The following is a 20349-nucleotide window of genomic DNA, read 5'->3' as shown; positions in this document are numbered from 1 at the left end:
ATCCACTTTTTAATAATAATACCACAAACTGATATAATTTTTACAGAATTTATTTTCATTATTCAACGTAAAGTATCTTTATATTTTTATATGATGTTTGTTTTATTTTATATCAACTGGATACAATTCATTTATTTTTGAATCAACATACTTATGTTTAATATTTATAAACTACATTTCATACTTTTCATGAAACTCTATTTGTATTTTTTAATTCGAACCACTTAATTAGAATTAACTGAGAATATGCAGAGATTTTTGCCATCTCAACAAAAAATATATTGTTGTTGTAACTTAATATATCTAAACAAACTGAATATGATAAATTTCTGTAACCAATTATATCTCCAATTATTTATATGTTAAGACCAATATGAATTAGTTATGGGCTTATATATTTTAAACCATTTGTAGTTATTGCATAATAAAATTACTTTGATACCAAATTTAAAAAAAAAATATATATATATATATATATCAATATCATATTGATTTATATATTTGTATAACATGCCAAACTAAACAAAACTAAAATTAAACGATTACAACACAGCTTACAAAATATACAAAATTAACCATGTTTCTATCATCTAAATTTCCATCTTTATATAATATAACAAATTTTTAATCTTTGCAAATTAAACATTCGAAAAATAGAATCGACTTTGAGCCGAACAAAAAAAAAGACATCCCGCGCTTTGAAAAGCGCGGGTCAAAATCTAGTTATGATTAAAACATAAGTGTTATCCCCTATATATTATTTGGGAATCATATGAACCTTAGGGGGGGGGGCTTATTGGAGTGGGAGTTTAAGAAGATTTTGAGGATTTTAAAATTTAGTAGAATTTAGAGAATTTTGTTAAATTCAAGGGTTTTGATGGAGATTTAAAAGGGGGGATTTTGGTAGAATTTGGTAGGATTTGGTAAGATCTTTTTTTTTAATATTTTAATAATAATTTTAATGGCTAAACTACAAATAAAACGTTTGTTTTTTAGATTTATATTACATACATATATAATAGAGACTTACCAATAATACTACTATATGATATAAAGAAACAAATGCATGTAATAAGACATTTGTAAATATGATGAAAATTTTGAAACGTTCTTTTAATAAAATGAAGAATTCAAACAAAAGTTCATTTCTTATTTTCCTAAAAATCCAAAATAAAATCTTACAAACTATTTCACTTCGAACTTAGCTTCATTGTGAGTGTCTTCTTAATAAATCCTGCCAATAATGCAATAAATCATCTCACACATATCAACCAAGTAACGCATTGTAATTTATCAATCATTGTCAACCATAAATATTTATATAAAGAAAGATTTATACCTTACTTTATGCGCATATCACCGTTGAGATCCACTAATAATAGAATCGTTCCACATATTTGAAGCCATTGTTTCTCTCCATTCATTAGCAAGTTCTCTTTGTTGTTCTTGTGTGCCAGAAAATTGAGAACCACTAGTATTTGGTTGGGTAGCACTTTGTTCATCAGAAATCTCTTCCGGAGGAAATTCATATGAACGTCAATTCTGGCGGAGATAGTTATGCAATGCAGCACATGCAAGTACTAATTCTGCTTGTGTCTTATATGGAAAAGAAGGTGCAGATTTAAATATCAGAAATCTTGATTTGAAAATACCAAAGATCCTTTCGATGACGTTTCTTAAACAAGCATGGCGGTGGTTGAACATTTCTTCTTTATTTCTGGGATCACTATCTCCTCCCGTAAATTCCTTGAGATGATATCGGGTACTTCGAAATGGAGTTAGGAATTTTTTCCGGTTGGCATATCCACAGTCAGCCAGATAAAATTTTCCTGAAATATTATAAAGTACAGTATAATTAGAAAGATATAAGACTGTAAATAAAATAATGTATCTTAAGCATACATTAACATCTTTTCGTATGGAATAAGGTATGTACCTTCGGGGACTTCAAATTTATTGTTACTTCTCGTTAAAGCATCACTTAAAACTTTTGCATCATGAGCTGAACCTTCCCAACCAGTAAGGACATATATGAATTGCAAATCGAAATTGCATGCAGCTAAAACATTATGAGATAAGATTCCTTTTCTGTTTCGATAACTAACAGCTTCATTTCCTACTACCATAGCAGGAATATGTGTTCCATCAATAACTCCAATACAATCCTAAAAATATAAATACAATTACTAACCGATAAAAATAAACAAAAAGTTACAAGTTTTACATACCTTAAAGTATGGATAAAATCTTGTGCTTTCTCTTATTTTTGAAGGCACACCATTCCCTGGTTTAGCCATCAAACTTGGACCAATGCTGTTTATCGCCCTTAAGATTTTATTAAAGCTCTGACTTATTGCGAAACTTGATCTCTTGAACACATCTCGAGGAAGAATATATCTCGTGCTCTGGCCAACAATGAGCAAAAATGTGGCAAGCATTTCTTCAACGGAAATCCATCTTGTATCTCTTAAAGGTGTTTTTTCTCGGATAAATACTTTGTCCAATAAGGGAGGATTTGACAAAATCCTAAAATTTTATAAAATCCCAAGTTCAATAAGCCCCCTTTAGTTTTGTAAGAATTTAAAAAGGAATACATCCTATGTGGCACTTGTGTATGTCTTCCAAATATATTTCAAAGAATTCTAGAGCACTTTATATAAACTATAGTCTAAAAATTATACTCTCTAACATTACATTGGTCGCATATATCTTTCCTTAAATAAAACCTACAGAATTACCTAATGTGACTAAAATATATATATACGATAATTAATAATCTTAAATAATAAAAATTTGATAACAATTTGTATACTTTCTATCATTTTTGTTTAATTCTCTATTATTAAAATAAATTACACAATTAAATTAATCATATAATTAAAAAATAGATTTTTTCTATATGTTGTGTTTTCAATTTTTTCAAAACGAGTATAATTACTAAAACTGTTAAAACTTAAAAGTCTCATATAAACTTTTGTGATCAAGGTTCAAATTTTTTTCTATATTAGGATACAATGATTATAAGACCGTATGATTAAATAATTTTATTTTAATAGGTTTATATATATATATATCATTTAAATTAAACTATACATCGTATGAAAATACATACTAATATTTTGATATTTACATTGAACATATATTAAAAAGTTAATATTTTAATTTTGAAATCTTCATTTTTATATGATTATAAATCATTGAAACTATTAAACATCCACATTAAAAAAAATCGTTAGTGTAGAATTTTGTTTCACAAATATGCAAATAATCATAAAATCATATGAGTAGAATTTCAATTAATAAAATAAATATTAAAATCAATATCTATGTTAATATCATTTAAATTTAATTACATATTATATATGACAGATAAGAGTGATTGTTTTGATTTATTTATTCTAAAATGATTGCAAAAAAACAAGAGTGGTCGTTTGATTTATATGCGCACACCAATTTGATTTATATATATTAATTGATTTCTTAGTTATTTAATATATAATTATTATTTTATAATTTCATAATTTGCACAAAAACAGAAAATAAGTAAATATAAAATATTGCACAATATGATGCGTGCAATTGATATATGTAATATATAATTTTCATAAGTTTCAGTAAAAAGAATATTTGTATTAATTAGAAAGATTGGTGAATAAGCGAAGAAAGTAAAAGATAATTAAAATTTAAAATCATGCAATTAATTTATCAATATCTAAATTATTCGAAGGTTTCACTAAAAATGTATACTAATATTAATGAAGAAAATAATGTCTTAGTGTCAAATGATGATTTGTTTATGTTCTCATAAATTATATTTTAGTAACTAAAACAATATTAAAAAATCAATTCGATTGAATTAAACAAACACAAAAAAAACGAACCAAACTAAATTAAAATTGAATCGAACACAATCCAAATCGAAATAAAACCGAACACAAATCAAACTAAGCTAATTTGAATTGACTTTGGTTAAGGGTTTTTTAGACCTTAATAAACCAAACCGAACCTTAACCCGTAATTTTTTTTTTGAATAAAACTTAAACATATAGTTAAACCGACATGTTTACTCCTAATAAAACCGAGATATTGCTGACTTGACATTATTTGTCAATACTATATATTTTAAATATTTATCACAAAATTTACTATGCGCTGGTCTTATCCTAGTTAATGTATATAATGAGAAAAATGTAATTCTTAGTGCTAAAAAAAATATAATTACCAAACTTTATTGATCAAATATATAATCCCTAATATAAATTAGAAACAGCAAGACAAACCGATCAGGCCTGAACCAAATCGTCGTAGACATATCGTATATCACATCAGTTCAATGACCAGAACGTTACCAATAAACTAAAACCTACTAATTTCGGTTTCTGAATATAAAAATCTCAAATGAGAACAGAACACTAAAACCATAACCGCCAGGACATAATCTTTACCACAATAAGACCAGACCAAGTTAAACCTGATCTTAGCCCGGTTAAGAAGATTGGGAAGGATCGAAAATTTGACCAGCAAACAAAACGGTTCCCGTTGTGTCTTCTCTAATCAAGAAAAGAAAGGGATGATCAGCCACGAAATCAACCCTATTTCTAGGAATGCTTCTGCATCTGGTCATAACCAAAACAGTTGCAGCAGCAGCTTCAGCGCCTTCTTCATCGACCTCGACACAAGCTTTATGGTATATAGCATCTGAAACCAGAATTCCCTCGAAAGCCTCTGAAGCCTCAAACCCAAAAGAGATCTTAAACTTTGGAACTGCGAAATCACCAAGAGTAACTCGGCATTTCGGATTGTAATTATCCACAAAACCAGGAGTTGATGTCATTTTCTTAACAAGATTATCCAAACCATCTTTCTCGTCGGGAAGATAGAAATACATTGAGAAACTGCGCTTGATATCAACGCCTTGTTGAAATGGGAGCTTAAGGACCTTGAAACCATCACATCTCTTAACGTATTGGCGGCTATCGCTGCTCATGAACGGCACAGACACTGAGGCGTCATTGAGAAGGTGAAATTCTCTGTCTCTCGTCTTAGACTTGCTGAATTTGTCTTCCCAAGCTCCCTTGAAGTACAATGCGTTTCCATAAACCTTGACCGTTTTGCTTCCAACGGATCCAGGAGGAAGAAGATCCTTGATGAGACCATTCGTCTGATCTGAAGTCCATTTATTCAGCTCTTGGCGCACTTGTTCAGCCTTCAGAACAATAAAAACATATTAGTATATAATCGCATATAAAGTTAACTGTTGTCAAACAAAAAAAAACTTAGGCATTGGGGGAAACCTACCTTGGTCCTGAAGTCAACTTGAGTGAAAGTAGCCTTGAAGACATTCTCCATGAGATCCTTATACGAATGATCAACCGGAAGTGATTGCTCAACCCAAACACCGTTTAGCGCCGTGATCTTGGGGCCACCGTTCGCCTTACCGTCAGCAAAAGCGACGGTAGCAGTCTCGTTGAAGACGGCCTTCCGTTCTTCGGAAGCAGACATGCCAGCAGCCATAGTTAGGACGCTGTTGAGTGACGCCGGAGAGAAGACGAAGTTAGAGTTTCTTGCTTCTGAAGCAATCACTTTACCAGTAAGGACCAAGTCAGAATCGTTTTGCTTCTTCATTGCTATTTGCAGATCATTCTTTGACAGAAAGGGACTTGCGATTGTTCCTGAGGATCTACATAGTTTTTGTATCTTCATCTTCGAACTCATCCTTGAATGAAAAGAACATCCGGTTGCAAATCGTCGACCAATCATCTTTCTAAATTTTTATGTTTATTTTTGTTCTATGCGCTCACATAGCACATATTTTATAGAAGGTAGAACTAGGGTTTTAGGAGTCGTCCACGTCAACCCATCGTAAATATCGTATCGAATCTAACCTACCCCAAAACTATAAATCTACTTCATCGTAAATATCGTACCTTACCATATATTTAAAAACAAGTTAGAACAGAGCATAACTGTAAATATATATTTGTAGCCTATATTGAAAATTACTCTTTTATTGTCCAATTGATAAATATATTTTGACATCACCAAATAAAATTCGAATTTTTATTTATATGTTATGATCGAAAATTTGAAAGCATTTATAGCTAAAACAAAACTAGAGAATGAAATTTCAAGTAAAATATTTCTTATCTAAATTTTTATGTATTTGAATTAGAAAAATTCTAATATAGTGCGGTTCTTCAAATCAATGAGTTCACTAAAACCGCAGACCCAAAAGACTAGCGACGTTCATAAAAGACTTGGTCCGGTTAAAATAACCGGTCCTATTCAGAAGAAGATTTGGAAGGATTGAAAATTTGTCCGACAAACAAAACAGTTCCAGTTTTGTCTTCTCTAATCAAAAAAAGAAATGGATGATCTGCCACGAAATCTATCCTCTCCGGCACATAAGCGCTCGAGCCAGTTGTGAGCACCACGCAAGTAGCAGCTGCGGCTTCAGTACCAACTTCATCGATCTCAATAAAAGCTTTTTGGTACAGTGACATATTAAGCTCAATATCACCAAAAGCCTTTGAAGCTTCGAACCCAAATTCGATCTTAAATTTTGGAATTCTGAATTCACCAACTAGATCTTTGTATCTCGGAATGTGACGGTCTAAAAATCCATGAGTAGATGTTAATCTCTTCAAAAGATTATCCAATCCATCTCTTTTGTCAGGTAGATAGAAGTACATTGAGAATTTGCGGTGGCCATCATCACGGCCTTGCTTATAAGGGAGCCTGAGGACCTTGAAACCATCATAAGCCTTTACATATTGGTTCGCATAGCTTCTCATGAAAGGCACCGAGACTGATCCGCCATTAAGAAGGTAAAATGGTCTGTCTTTAGTCAGATTATTTTCAAACTTGTCTTCCCAAGATCCTTTGAAGTACAATGCATTTGCATAAATCCATTGGGTTAGTTTTGTCACGGATCCTCGAGGAAGAATATCTTCGATGAGATTATTTGTGTGACGTAAAACCCACGCATTAACCTCCTTACGCACTATTTCTGCCTTCAAAACAGCAAAATCATCATCGATCAATAACAAAAAAAAAGTATCTAACTACAAAATTATCAAAAAAAAAAAAAAAGAAAAAAAGAATGCAAACAAACAGACCGAGATTATGTTTCAGTAATAATCAAAACCCATTATGCCAATTTACAAAAAAAAAAAAAATCAAAACCCTAAAAATAATTAATAGTAAATGTACCTTTGTACCGAAGTCGACTTGAGCGAATTCAGCTTTGAAGAAGTTTACTAAGAGATCCTTCCATGAGGAATCAACAGGAAGTGATTGATCGATCCAGACACCATTGACTGCCGTGATTTTAGGGCCACCGCTTGCAATACCGTCTGCGAGAACCACAGAACAGATCTCACCGAACACAGCGTTGAGCTCGTTTGTTGAGGAAGAACTAAGGAAGGAGAGGATAAAGGATCTTACTGTTTCTTCTTCTCCTGGCCTATTAGCCGCCATGATGAGCGCGGCGTTTATTGATGCCGGTGAAAAGACCAAGTTAGTATTTTTGGCTAGGGTTGAGAGTACTTTCCCCGCAAGGCACATGGCCACGTCGTTTTGCTTCTCAATCGCTACTAACAAATCAAACTTCGATAGAGTAGGTGTTGGGATTACTTGTGATTCACTAAGTTTTTGTTTCTTCTTTGGATTCGTCTCTTGGATAGAAAAATCTCCGACTTGTGATTTACCAACTTTTTCTTTCATCTTTGTGTTATCCATCACCGTCTTTGGGGGTTATACCTTATTTCGTGTAAGCACACATACATGCATACATATACTACGCTTGGACGTCGGTGTATATATGTAGTCGGTTTAACCTTTTTCAGAAAAAAGGAAAAGAACAAGGAATATTTTTCCGCACTAAAAAGAAAATAACTCTGAGACAAAAAAAGCATTAAGAAACGAATAATGTAAATTATGACATATAATCTATAGAAATGTGGAAACTTATCACTTTATGAAATCTAGCTTTTATTAATTGAAACTGGAACAAAGACCGAACCAAAACATTTGGGTTACAATTTAATTTGGTTGAACCAAACCAAACCTGCCTTTAAAAACATATTAATTTGTCTTTTAAAAGATCGTTTATTTTAAACTATATTTAAGAAATTATATGTATATCTAAATTATAATTTTAGATACATTTTAATCTATTTATTTTGGTTAAGATATATTTAATCAACTTGTATATTTAAGTTATATTTTGATTTTTGTATGTTAAATGAAAATAAAAATAAAGAAACTAAAGCTAAGTCAGTGTTAATATTTAGAACATAAAATATGTATTATTTTTAATAGCTAACTAGATTTTGACCCGCGCTTTCAAAGCGCGGGTTTATGTTTGGTGAAAATTTTATATAATCACATTTATATAATCCGTCTTGTATATGTATTTATATAATCCGTCTCATATATGTATTTTATATCCAGATTTATGTTCGGTAAAACTATATTATACATGTATTTTTAGGTTTTTAATTTTGAATTAGATATTTTAAATATAAATCAATATAACAGTTTTATAGTTTTGATCGGTGTTTTGAAATTCGATTGAGACCTGCGGTTGAACGGATTACCGGTTGATCAAAGATAAATTCAGTTCGGGTTTGAAAAAAAAAACAAAATCTAATAATCCAATAAAAACTACTAAAATCGAAATCCAGTTACCGGTTGAACCACTGGTTGAACCAATAAACAATTTTTATTTTTTATAAATAATTTTGGTTAAATAGTTGGGATTATATTTAGGAAAAAGCGGTTTAAAACCAAACCATTAAATAGTTTGAGAAAAAACGATGCAGTTTCAAACATGTCCGGCTGGAAAAATATTAAAATGATGCAGTATCAAACACGGAATAATCACATACCAAAATTGAATTAGGAAACCAGTGGTTAATGACAAACCAAAAACAATTAAAAAAGAAACCAATGCAAAATGTCTAAAATGTCATTAATGAATACAAAAGAAAGCCTCTTTAATAGGGGTAAACAGAGTAAAAATCCAAATGTGCTTGTACTTTAATAGTATAGATATATTATTATATAATAAAAATCATCAATGTATAGATTTGCGGTTTGTCCACGATCGACCCAAAAACTAATGATCCGATATGTTGTCCGGTTCAGTATCCGGTGGGATTTCAAAAACATTGACTAAACCTAATCAGACTGAAACAAACTCGGTTTCCAACATTAGTTTCTCAAACTAGAACATAAAACTAAAGCCATAACCGGTAGGACATAATCTTTTCCAAATTAAACCTGATCTTAGCCTGGTTAAGAAGATTGGGAAGGGTCGAAGATTTGACCAGCAAACAAAACAGTACCCGTTGTGTCTTCTCTGATCAAGAAAAGAAAAGGATGATCGGCCACGAAATCAGCCCTATAATTAGTATAGCATGTTGGCATACCAAAAGTAGTAGCAGCAGCTTCAGCGCCTTCTTCATCGATCTCGACACAAGCTTTATGGTACAAGGCATTTGAAACACATTCCTCGAAAGCCCTTGAAGCCTCAAACCCGAAAGAGATCTTGAACTTTGGAATTGCGAAATCACCAACTTCTACTCGCCATCTTGGATTGTGATCGTCCCCAAAACCAGGAGTTGATGTCATTTCATTAACAAGGTTATCCAAACCATCTTTCTCATTGGGAAGATAGAAATACATTGAGAAACTGCAGTTTTTATCAATGCCTTGTTGAAATGGGAGCTTAAGGAACTTGAAACCATCGCACTCCCCAACGTATTGGCGATTAGTACTGCTGCTCATGAACGGCACAGACACTGAGGTTCCATTAAGAAGGTGGAAGTCTCTGTCTTTCGTCTTAGACTTGCTGAATTTGTCAGCCCAAACTCCCTTGAAGTACAATGCAGTTCCATAAACCTTATCTGTATTGCTTCTAACGGATCCAGGAGGAAGAAGATCCTTGATGAGACCATTAGTCTGATCTAAAGCCCATTTATTCAGCTCTCTACGCACTTGTTCAGCCTTCAGAACAATAAAAACATATTAGTATAAATTCAATATAATTGCATATAAAACTAAGTCATGAGGGAAACTTACCTTGGACCTGAAGTCAACTTGAGTGAAAGTAGTTGAAGACATTCACCAAAAGATTTTTATACGAATGATCAACCGGGAGTGATTGCTCAACCCAAACACCGTTAATCGCCGTGATCTTGGGGCCACCCTTCGCCTTACCATCAGCAAAAGCGACGGTAGCAGTCTTGTTGAAGACGGCCTTACGTTCTTCAGAGGCTGTTTCGGCAGCCGCTATGGTTAGGACGCTGTTGAGTGATGCCGGAGAGAAGACGAAGTTAGAGTTTCTTGCTTCTGAAGCAATCACTTTACCAGTAAGGACCAAGTCAGCGTCGTTTTGATTCTTCATTGCTTTTTGCAGCTCCTTCTTTGACAGAGAGGGACTTGCGATTATCTCTGAGACAGACATATCTGCTGTTTCTGAGGTTGTGCTAAGTTTTTTCATCATCGAACTCATCCTTGAAAGCAAGGAGCATCCGGTTGCAAATCGTCGACTTTTCATCTTTCTTATTTTTTATGTTTATTTTTGTTCTGGGGCTCACATATATAGAGAAGATATAAAACTAGGGTTTTGAGAGTAGTCCACGTCAGCCGATCGTAATCTAATTATCTATCTAAACTTGCCCCAAAACTATACAACCACTTCTTCACCACGTTTACCAGACCGAAACCCGGTTTATCGTTTCTGTTTGTTTCTACTCACATACATGTGCATGTGTAGGTAGGTGCTAACATCTATAGAGAAGATATAAGAATGGAACCAGAGGCGGATCTACTTGGGAAAGAGGGGTGTCCCTCACCAGCATCGCTTTGGTTTCTCAAACATAGTTTCTCAAATATTTATATTCATATTTTAGCAAATGGTTTACATGTGGAGTGTATTATATGGGGAAGGTAAACCAAATCTATTTTTTAAATCAAAAAAATCTAGATATTTATTTATATAATTATTAAAATCATAAATCCCATATTTAAAAACATATAGCTGACCCTATGATTATAAGTGTCCACTAGATTTAGACCCGCGCTTTGAAAATCGCGGAATTATTTTTGAATGATATAAATTTATATTTTTGATTGTATATTTATATTTAAAATGTTATGAAGTGTTATATTCAGTGTTATTTAATCATGTCCGGACCTACGGTTAAACCAATAAAACCGATGACTCTATATGTAATCTAGTTAAACTCGTTATTTCAAAATTTTATAAAAACCCACAAAGACCGCTAAAACCTGACTGGTTACCGGTTGAATCTATGTGTGAACCATTATGTAATACAATTTACATAAATTTTCAAATTTAAAGTATTCTAATTCATGAATGTTTAGATATCAATAGTGGATACATTATGAATGTGTTGCTTTAGTTTTAACAAAGTAAGCCTTACAAATTTTTAGTCAAACTAATATATCATTTTTTTTGTAAGCGTAATAGATCAATATTTGAGAGAATGTATACTAAGATAGAAATACATTGACCATCAACGATTCGTATACGGTTATTATACTTTAGTGATTTAAGTTTGAAATAAATATAATTGCTTATTTGTTTATTTAGTTTACTTTTATTTTTCACATGCTATTAGAATTTTTTCAATGTTTTTTTTGTTTATTTTAAATGGATTAAGTTACTTTATATTTATTACTTGGTGTATGTAGTAATTTAATTACAGATATACATTATGTATATAAAAATATTATAGAAATTTTATTTCTTATTATATAAATGAAAATGAACTAATATTCGTTTTTATTTATAGTTACTTATTAATTATGATTTTTATTATTTAAAAGTAAATATTAAAAAATGTATATTTTTATTATTCAATATTCTGTGCCAAACCATAAAATCGATATGTTCCATTATTTGACTTTTCTTTTTTTAGATATAATATTAATTGTGTATCATGAAATTCAATGTCAAAAATAGTTTAAGGGTTTAGGTTTTGTTATGGTTGGTATTGTGGGTGCTTCAAAACAAAAATATAGGTATTGTGTTTGTTAGAAAGTATTTAGATTTTATGGTATATGGTATATAGTTCAAATGAACTGAGTTTCAAAAAAAAGTATCAAAATAAACATTCAAATATGAACGTTTGATTTTAAAAAAATAATATATATATGTCGTTTTATTTGGTTTGAAGTTGCTGTCTTCGTTCACGGAGTTCAGTATGTAAAAAAGTCAAGTAAATTATTAGGCCTAATATATAATGCTCTAACATATTTCTGAGATTGTTATATTAAGGTGCATTACGATATGATTATATGCATATGATTTATACGTAGTTATATGGCCTACATTAAAAATATACCAAGATAAATGTTGGTTCCTTTTAAAGAAAAAAGAAAAAATAAAAAGTTATTTCTCTAATTTGTGTTAGATAAATATTTAATATATAAAAAATATTTAATATATTTAATAATTAATAGGTAATGGCATTCATCTGTAAATATTTACAAAGTTTAAGGGGATGTAAAAAAAAAGTCTGCTGTTTTAATTGTATTGATTTATCTCTTTAAAATGAGCGTAAATATGGTTAACATACATAAACATGAAAAATGATATTAGAAATGTGGTACTTTGGCAGTTTCTCAAAAAATCCGTTTTTATAGTTATAATTTAAATTTATGTGGAAATTTACAATTCAGTGTTTTATATTATGAACTTTTATAATATTTTTATTTTATATCTTGTTTGACATAGTTAACTTGGTGCTTTCATGGACCGATTAATGACAACTTAAATTTAATTTTTACTAAAAATATAATATTATTAGAATTCTAAATTTTATTATTTTTTTACCAATATTTTAGTATAAATTCATTTTTTTAATTAAATATAAAATTAAGATAAGATTATTTATTTTAATTTTATTTAAGGAATATATATATATATATATATATATATATATATAAATTATAGTTTTAGATAGATTTTTTATCTATTTATTTTTGTTAAAATATATTTATTGTATAAAATTAAGAAAAAAAATTGATAGAAAATTTAATAATTATATATTTAAGAATAAATATGTATATATTTCAAATTATAGTCTTAGATAGAATTTTTAGAGATTAAAAAAAATTATCAAATAAAGGATGCATGCTTACAACTAGTAACATTCTTTGATCAAAGTTGGTCCACCAAAAGGAATTTCAAAAATTGAAACCACATATTTTTCTCCCAAAACTTCAACACCCTTATTATTTTACATTCAACTGCTGAGTCACACTCACACATTCAATAAGAGCATCAATATCGGTGGGATTAATTTGCAAGTCTTTATAGTTTTATATTAATATTTGTAGTTTAGAACAATGTTAAGGACTTTGATTAAATTTGTGATTATTAGTGGGACTTTTAGTTGGTCCTTAGGTTAATTTTTTTTTTTAAAGCAACAATATGGGAGAGAGTCGGGATGAAATCAGAGGGGAATCTCGTGACGGATTCGGGAGAGATCAGGGAACGAGTAGGAGATGAAATCGCCAGTCTCCTTTATCGCGTTTAAGTGCAGCGACGAGAGCTCCGTCTCCTCCGTGTTGAAGAATGCTCCGACGAGGACACAGCCGTCAAAAACTGTGTCGAAGAATGCTCCGTCTCCTCCGTGTTCTACGGTGGTTCCATCGTCGATCAACAACACCACCACAACAGCAACATCAAACGGTTTCACCACTACCAAAACCCTCAAGACTTCACTTTTCTAAACACTAGTCGTGTTTCCCCACCTCCGTTTCTCCGCTTCATCTCCAGGCGACAGGTGGCAAGGAAGGATGAGCTAAGAACATCCTTAGTTAAGATCCGTCCCACATAATAATGCCCATTTTGATTTAAATTTGAGTCCAAAAACACTAAGATATTGATATTACGTGTATACGCACACCAATTAACCTAATGTGCACACTACCAGAATCGAATGGTATGTCGATGTAGCACTTTAGGATCAAATCCACAGAGACCAACTATTACACTTTATTTTTATGGGATCAAAATTAAGCTAAGACAATATGGGATTTTGTTTTGAGGGTAACGTGCAAAAGCAAGTAAAATAATGTAAATGAGAATTTAATTTAAAGAGAAGCCAGTCTAGGGTTACTTCATCAGGTGCTAAAACTTGTGAGCTGAACAATTATTCAAGTGCTAATGAGAACAGTCTAGAACTCGGATCACTTAAGTAGAACAGTCCACTGTCGTGGTACTGCTCCCTATGCTGATCGATCTCACCATCTAACTGTCGTTGAGGTGAGAAGCGACAGCAATCAATAGAGATCAGGTCCGATAGGTTCACAAAACACCCTATTATCTACTTTCGCTGATTAGGGATGCAATGCTCATTCAAAACAGATCTAGCAACCTATTACACGGTTAATGAACATGTTAAACCTATGATCTAACATTAAGCGGCCAGTTTAATGCAAGCAATAAGAACAGTTATGAATGAAGACAATCAATGAATTCAATTATTTATGTTTAGCTCACAAAATCAACACCCTAGAACCCTAGACAAGCTAGCAGACTACTCAGCCATATCACAAGAGATCAGAGACATTAATACTGAATAATACTGCATAAAGAAATCAGAAACAAGAGATAGGGTTCACGGGTTCTTCTCTATGGAGAGAGATAGCCTTCTCCCTTTACAAAGTAGCAAATCCCAAAGTAAAAAGCTCTAGAGTCTATTTCTCTATGAAAAGTAGCGTAGAATAATAATGAGAAACATAAAAATATGATATATCAAAGCCACATGCGGCTGGGAGAGAAAAATAGGATAATTAGGGCAAATCCCGAGATGTTGTATTTTCCTTATTCGTCGGGAACAACCACCGGATCACTCCGTCTGCTTGTTCCGCTTGATCGGGAACAGTCTGATGACTGTTCTACATGAAAATCACCAAACTGCACTGATTTCTACTTCTTTTGCTCCAACAGGTCCATCTCTCATCCAGTGCAACTCCAGACATGTAATGACTCGAAAAGGACTAGAAAAATTCGATAAAGACTTGAAAATCAATTAGAAAACATATATACAATGATGTATAAAACATCATATATCAGATACACTGTTAAGGACACCGATATTGATGGTCTAACCTTAATGTAGATGGTTTTAGATTCTTTTTTTTTTGTCAACTATGCTTTTCATTGAAGCTTTAAGGACTTTTAGGTCTAATTACATTCAGTCCAACCATCCAAATAAGAGTTCAGTCAAGACACTCCCAACTTTTTTTTTTGGCACAAACACTGCCCAACTAAAAGATAAGATTCACACATGTTTTTTATAGAAAATAAATTAATATATGCTTGACACGTTTTTTTTGACACATGCTCCTCGAAGGTGCATGACAATTTTGGAAACAGAGGAAGCATCGACGGTGTCGCTGAAAACTCTGCTAGATCGAAAACCATGGACTTCAATCTCCTATTAGTTGAACTGGTTAACTGCTCTGCCTTTTCGAGTTCGCCACTGATCTTCTTCAGGCTCCTCATCATGCGCAAGTGTTAAGTCCAGTGAAAGCTTATAGGAGATAAACGCAAGAGTCTTGCCATAACATTTCATGAAGAGAAACTCAGGTTTATTTGAATATGCATATTTTCTCCTTCGCAAAATCAAACATCTCGATCTCATATCAGCTTTGGATACTCCGCTATGTTTCATTTATGCAAAGATTGAATCTTTGCTGTATAATTGATCACACATAACTCACGAAAAAAATTAGAACCCTCCAAAGGCAAACAGAATAATCAATAATTTAGAATAAAGAAGACGAATTTAAAACAAAAAAGTAACATAACAAAAAAATCTTCTATAGAAATATAAATCTGTTAATCAGAAAACAAGAGTAGCCAAGTGAAGATGGATGTAATATGATACAAGATAACAAAAGGAAAAAAAGGATGGGATTGGTGGTGAAATCGCTCACCGGCCACCAGTGATTATTCTCAAAGAAGAAAACTTTTCTAGATAGATATTGGAGAAACTTTAGAGAGAGAAGTTTCAGAGGGTTGTTGATGGTTTTAGGATTACACTATATTTGTTTGCATTTGTCACATATATTGGTGTTACGATTTTTAGATTTCGAATGTTACAATCTGCACCGCACCGCAATTAACAGTAACAAAAATCTCTCTATATTCTGTATATCTATACTTTTTATAACTCTTAGACTCGCACCGCAGTTATACCGTTTGTCCCACACCGCTTATTCCAGTGAATTTAGTGTTGATAAAAATAAAAATGAATATAGTTAATCAAATAATAATAAAAATAAAAACATTTAACGGACACTAGACAATCTAACGGCGTTCGAATTCAGATAAGGGGTAATTCCGTCAAATAAACGTGCCCAAGCCAACACCTGAATACTCCATGGGAACATTTCAGAAACTCACCAAAACATTTACGTGCCTAAGCTTACATAACTCTCTAAAGCCGTTAGATCACAAAATCCTCGTCACCAGTCTGTATCGAACGGTTGTCAATAACTCTCTACAGCAATAATGTAGCCAACACGTCATGCCTACCCGTAAGGACGACCACACCGGAACATACAGCATATCCACAGATGACAAAATTAATTTTCCAAAAACTATAAATACTCATCTTTAATCCCCTTTCATTTTTTGCTTTTGCCCTAGAAAAAAAAATCAACCACGCAGCCGCACCACCATTGCCTTCTTCTTCCCCCAAATCGTCAAATCCCTAAATTTCAATCTCACTCTCTTAGCTTCCGATTCTCCACACGAATCAGCTTCCTCTCGACCTCGATCGAAGCTTTAGCTATGTCTTCTTCTTCGTCTCGCAGCCTACACGGCTGCGATGTCGTCGTCTCCTCACCGTGGTGATGTACGTTCTGGAGGTTTCGTTGCAGGCTAAGCTTATGGGATCCGAAGGTTGTGGCGGAGTTAGGGTTTCGTCGAATAAAACAGCAGACAACAACAACAACTGTGAGAAGACTCGTGTCGAGATTGAGCGTTGCAGTGCTTCAGTTAGTAAGAAAGGTAAAGGTCTGACCTTTTTATTTATAGATCCAATCAGAGATTTGGTTTAAATTTGCTAACTTTTTTTCTTTTTCTAAATCTTCTCAGGAGGAGGGAGTAGTAGCAGTGGGGTTTCAGATCCGTCTCTATGGCGGAAGCTAATGCACTCACACGAATTTGTACATGATAGGCTTACGAAACTCAGAGTTGAAACTTCTTCCGAGCCTCAGAACGGTTATCTACCGATCGCCAGTCCTGAGAGTGCTGAGTCTTCTAGGAAAAGAGGAAAGCTTTCGAGGAGTAGTAGTAGTAACCTTACTTCCAAAAGGTCTAGACTGATTCTTTTAGATGATACTGTGAGAGATAATGACACCAAGGAGTTATGTGGACAAGGATCTACTCTCTCAGGTATGTAATATGTTCTTTGAAATTTGATTGGAGATGATTCATATTAATTTGGTTACTTTTTTTTTTTTTTTGGTTTAATGATGTGTAGATAAACCCTTAGCAGTGAAGCAAAGAAGCAGCTGTAATGGCAAGCGAAGTGATAAGAGGAACCCAAAAGTTCCCACTAGAACTTTTTCAACCCTCAATACATCCACTGGCGAGAATGCTTTCTTCGGTATGTGACAGCATCTGAACTAGTTCTGTGCTATCCAACAATAGTGTGCTGCGGATTTAATTGTCCTCTACTTGGTTCATTTACTTTGGCTAGTTCTTGTATGCTTTCAGTTCTATAGGTTGCACCATCTGTACTTTGGAGTGAAACTGTTTTGTTGTAGCTTTAGAGGTTCCCTCGGTTATGTGGTGGTTTTGAGTCTCTTTTCTCTTAGTACCCCTAACATCAAACTTAAAAGGTTTCATTGGCTGACATATTCTTTGCATCTATGTGTGTACCAAAGGGACAATGTGAGAGTCAAAGAACCTGTGTTTTCACTATTGTTTTCATTTAAACTCTACCTTGTTGATATAACAAAGTATTGTCAGTATATCCTCATAATCTGCTTGTGGTTTTGATCTTTTTCTAGTGTTCTGTCTACCTCATAATCTGCCTTTCCTGCAGGTGCCTATGGGTTGAAGCCTGAAATAAATGATGTTACCAAACTTGTTGAAGATTTGTCACTGAACAAGCTTCTTGAAGGCTCTTATGAGTGTCCTTCTTTGGCCAAAGATAAAATGAAGAAACTGGAGAATACTAATGACACTTTGCTGAGTGTAGTCAGAAATGTTTGGTCTGTTCTTCCAACTAGAAGGCATGTTCAGTCACAAAGCTCTGCTGAATTAGACAGATCTCTGGAGTCGCCTAGCTCTATCTCTGCCACAGTAAATGGAGAAAACAGCGTTAAAGTAAATGCTCTTGATGGAGATCTATCCCCATCTTCCAAGGTGTGTTTTAATTCAATACTTGAAATTTCATATATGACCTGTAATACGAGTATAACATGCCTTAGATGCTTCTATTGGTTCAACTGAAAAGTTAACTACTCTTTGTGTGTTTTCAGGATCATTGTTTCAATCCTGAGATTCCTTCCACACCACTTAATTTTCCATTATGCCAGTCTGGCGACGTATTGAAAAGATTAGGCCTTCCGCCGCCGAAAGATTTAGACTCTCTGCTCCAAGATACTTCAAAACCTTCTCAGAACTCTAAGAACGTATCGGACCAGCAGCGTTCAGCTAAACAACTACCTCATCGTGGCGGATTGCCACATTTCCCCTGGTCACAGGCGTATAATGCGAGCTCTAGAACCAACTCGGAAGCTGCAAAGCTTCTTACCGGCAAAACGCTTTGTCAAGGACGATGGCTAAGAATAGCCGAGACTACAACGAGCTCTCACGAGAGTAAAACCAATCAATTCGCAAATCTGGAGTCACTCACTTTCAACCAAGACTTAGTCCTTCCAGTACAGAAGCTAACCGTAGCTGGAACTAAGACCTCTCAGGCAATTTTGGCTAACACCACTTCGTGCCAGTGCACAGAAGCATCTGTGTCTACCTTTCAAAAAGCTGCATGTGTTCCTATAGGTACGAATCTGCCTTTCGTGTTCCCTTTTTTTTCTGAATTTTCACCCTTTTATTCTCTTAACTAATGATATGAATTTGTCTCTAATCAAATGCAGAAGCAGAGGGCTCACGAGATGTTCAAGACGGTGGTATGTTTTCACAAATGCTATTACTCAATCTCTCATCACCTAGTCTTATGATTGATGCTATGTTCTGTGCAGCTCGATCCTGTCCTCAGCTACTAGCAGCTGCTCAAACACTCTGTGACTTTGCAGTCCAATCCGGAAACCATAACAACAACCCAAATGGAATCCTCAGGTGGCCAACGAAGCTTTCTCAAAAGTCAATGAAAGCTCGAAAATCCAAACTAATAGAAACACCTCTCGAAAGGCACGTAACAACTGAATCATCCTCCTTACATCTTATCTCAAGCAGCAAGAAGAGCAACCACGTGAGGAAAGATTCAGCAGCAGTGCATAAGTATCATGATCGTCATCATCTTCCTAAGCCCTCAAAGAGACTGAAACTATCAACGATGGAGATGGAGAACAAGAAAGGGTCATTCCCAAGCTCATCATCACCATCAACCGCAGTAGAGTTAGATAGAAAACATTCATCTTCAAACAAGTTCAAGAATCATTCCCGTATGATGATGCCACCGCCTCCACCACCAGCGAGAACACTCCAAAAGTCTTCCACCTATCCTCACAAAGCTCGGAGGTTTCCAGGAATCGGTTGATAGATACACATAAGGCCGGTCTGGTACTAAAAGGGGACAAAATCACGTGTTAGGAGTCGTCTGTAAATATGAATGTTGTCACTGTCTAAGGTAAGTTCTCTATTTGCACAGTTTAGGAGGTGCAGAAGACTATATATATAGTTTATATATGTATTGCCTTCAATGTTGTAACAATTTTTTTTCATTTGTAGCTGTAGCCACACAGTTCTTTTAAGGTCTGTTGTGTTTAAAGATTATTAATTCTACGAGGTTAAATGATATAAATCCCAACTTTATTATCTTTCTATATTAGTATCTACGCACTACCGTTATTGCTGAGGTGGAGATTTTTAAACCTTGATACGTGTATTTGTGCGCACATGGTTGGCGATGTTAAATTTCAAATAAAGATTTGGCTGAGCTGAAGCTTTTTGTATGTTACGTTGATGAGGCTTTGGAAAGTGTGGATAAATTTTGAGGTTAGAGATGGCTTTGCAGTAAGGAAAGACTGGAAGACACAATAATAGGAGGTATGAATATTTGATGTAGTATTTCATGTTTCACGGCTGATGGAGTGCATGAATGT

At 33.6% G+C, this 20349-nt stretch overlaps 4 protein-coding genes and 1 pseudogene across 4 annotated transcripts; 1 reads left to right on the top strand and 4 right to left on the bottom strand.

Moving 5' to 3' along the window:
• Nucleotides 1-1512: 1512 nt before the first annotated feature.
• On the bottom strand, nt 1513-2141 carry LOC108839098 (uncharacterized). The gene is made up of 2 exons (XM_056993653.1): nt 1937-2141; nt 1513-1829 (listed from the first exon to the last, which is right to left on the bottom strand). The coding sequence occupies exons 1-2, from the start codon at nt 2124-2126 to the stop codon at nt 1537-1539; spliced, it is 483 nt and encodes a 160-aa protein (XP_056849633.1). The 5' UTR covers nt 2127-2141; the 3' UTR covers nt 1513-1536.
• Nucleotides 2142-4246: 2105 nt separating this feature from the next.
• Nucleotides 4247-5800, bottom strand: LOC130499473 (serpin-Z2-like). The gene is made up of 2 exons (XM_056993578.1): nt 5299-5800; nt 4247-5206 (listed from the first exon to the last, which is right to left on the bottom strand). Exons 1-2 carry the CDS (start codon nt 5758-5760, stop codon nt 4487-4489), a joined length of 1182 nt encoding a protein of 393 aa, XP_056849558.1. The 5' UTR covers nt 5761-5800; the 3' UTR covers nt 4247-4486.
• A 360-nt stretch (nt 5801-6160) lies between these two features.
• Nucleotides 6161-7772, bottom strand: LOC108836163 (serpin-Z2). The gene is made up of 2 exons (XM_018609362.2): nt 7213-7772; nt 6161-7013 (listed from the first exon to the last, which is right to left on the bottom strand). The coding sequence occupies exons 1-2, from the start codon at nt 7738-7740 to the stop codon at nt 6282-6284; spliced, it is 1260 nt and encodes a 419-aa protein (XP_018464864.2). The 5' UTR covers nt 7741-7772; the 3' UTR covers nt 6161-6281.
• Nucleotides 7773-9228: 1456 nt separating this feature from the next.
• Nucleotides 9229-10744, bottom strand: LOC108826719 (probable non-inhibitory serpin-Z5; annotated as a pseudogene).
• Nucleotides 10745-16676: 5932 nt separating this feature from the next.
• Nucleotides 16677-20089, top strand: LOC108828472 (uncharacterized). The gene is made up of 7 exons (XM_018602180.2): nt 16677-17062; nt 17150-17449; nt 17538-17663; nt 18105-18427; nt 18544-19066; nt 19162-19194; nt 19267-20089. Exons 1-7 carry the CDS (start codon nt 16906-16908, stop codon nt 19782-19784), a joined length of 1980 nt encoding a protein of 659 aa, XP_018457682.1. The 5' UTR covers nt 16677-16905; the 3' UTR covers nt 19785-20089.
• Nucleotides 20090-20349: the final 260 nt, after the last annotated feature.

This window comes from Raphanus sativus, chromosome 9, assembly GCF_000801105.2.
Source record: "Raphanus sativus cultivar WK10039 chromosome 9, ASM80110v3, whole genome shotgun sequence".
NCBI classification, from domain to species: domain Eukaryota; kingdom Viridiplantae; phylum Streptophyta; class Magnoliopsida; order Brassicales; family Brassicaceae; genus Raphanus; species Raphanus sativus.
Note: the sequence above shows the minus strand (reverse complement) of the source record. Positions and strands in the feature narration are given on the sequence as shown.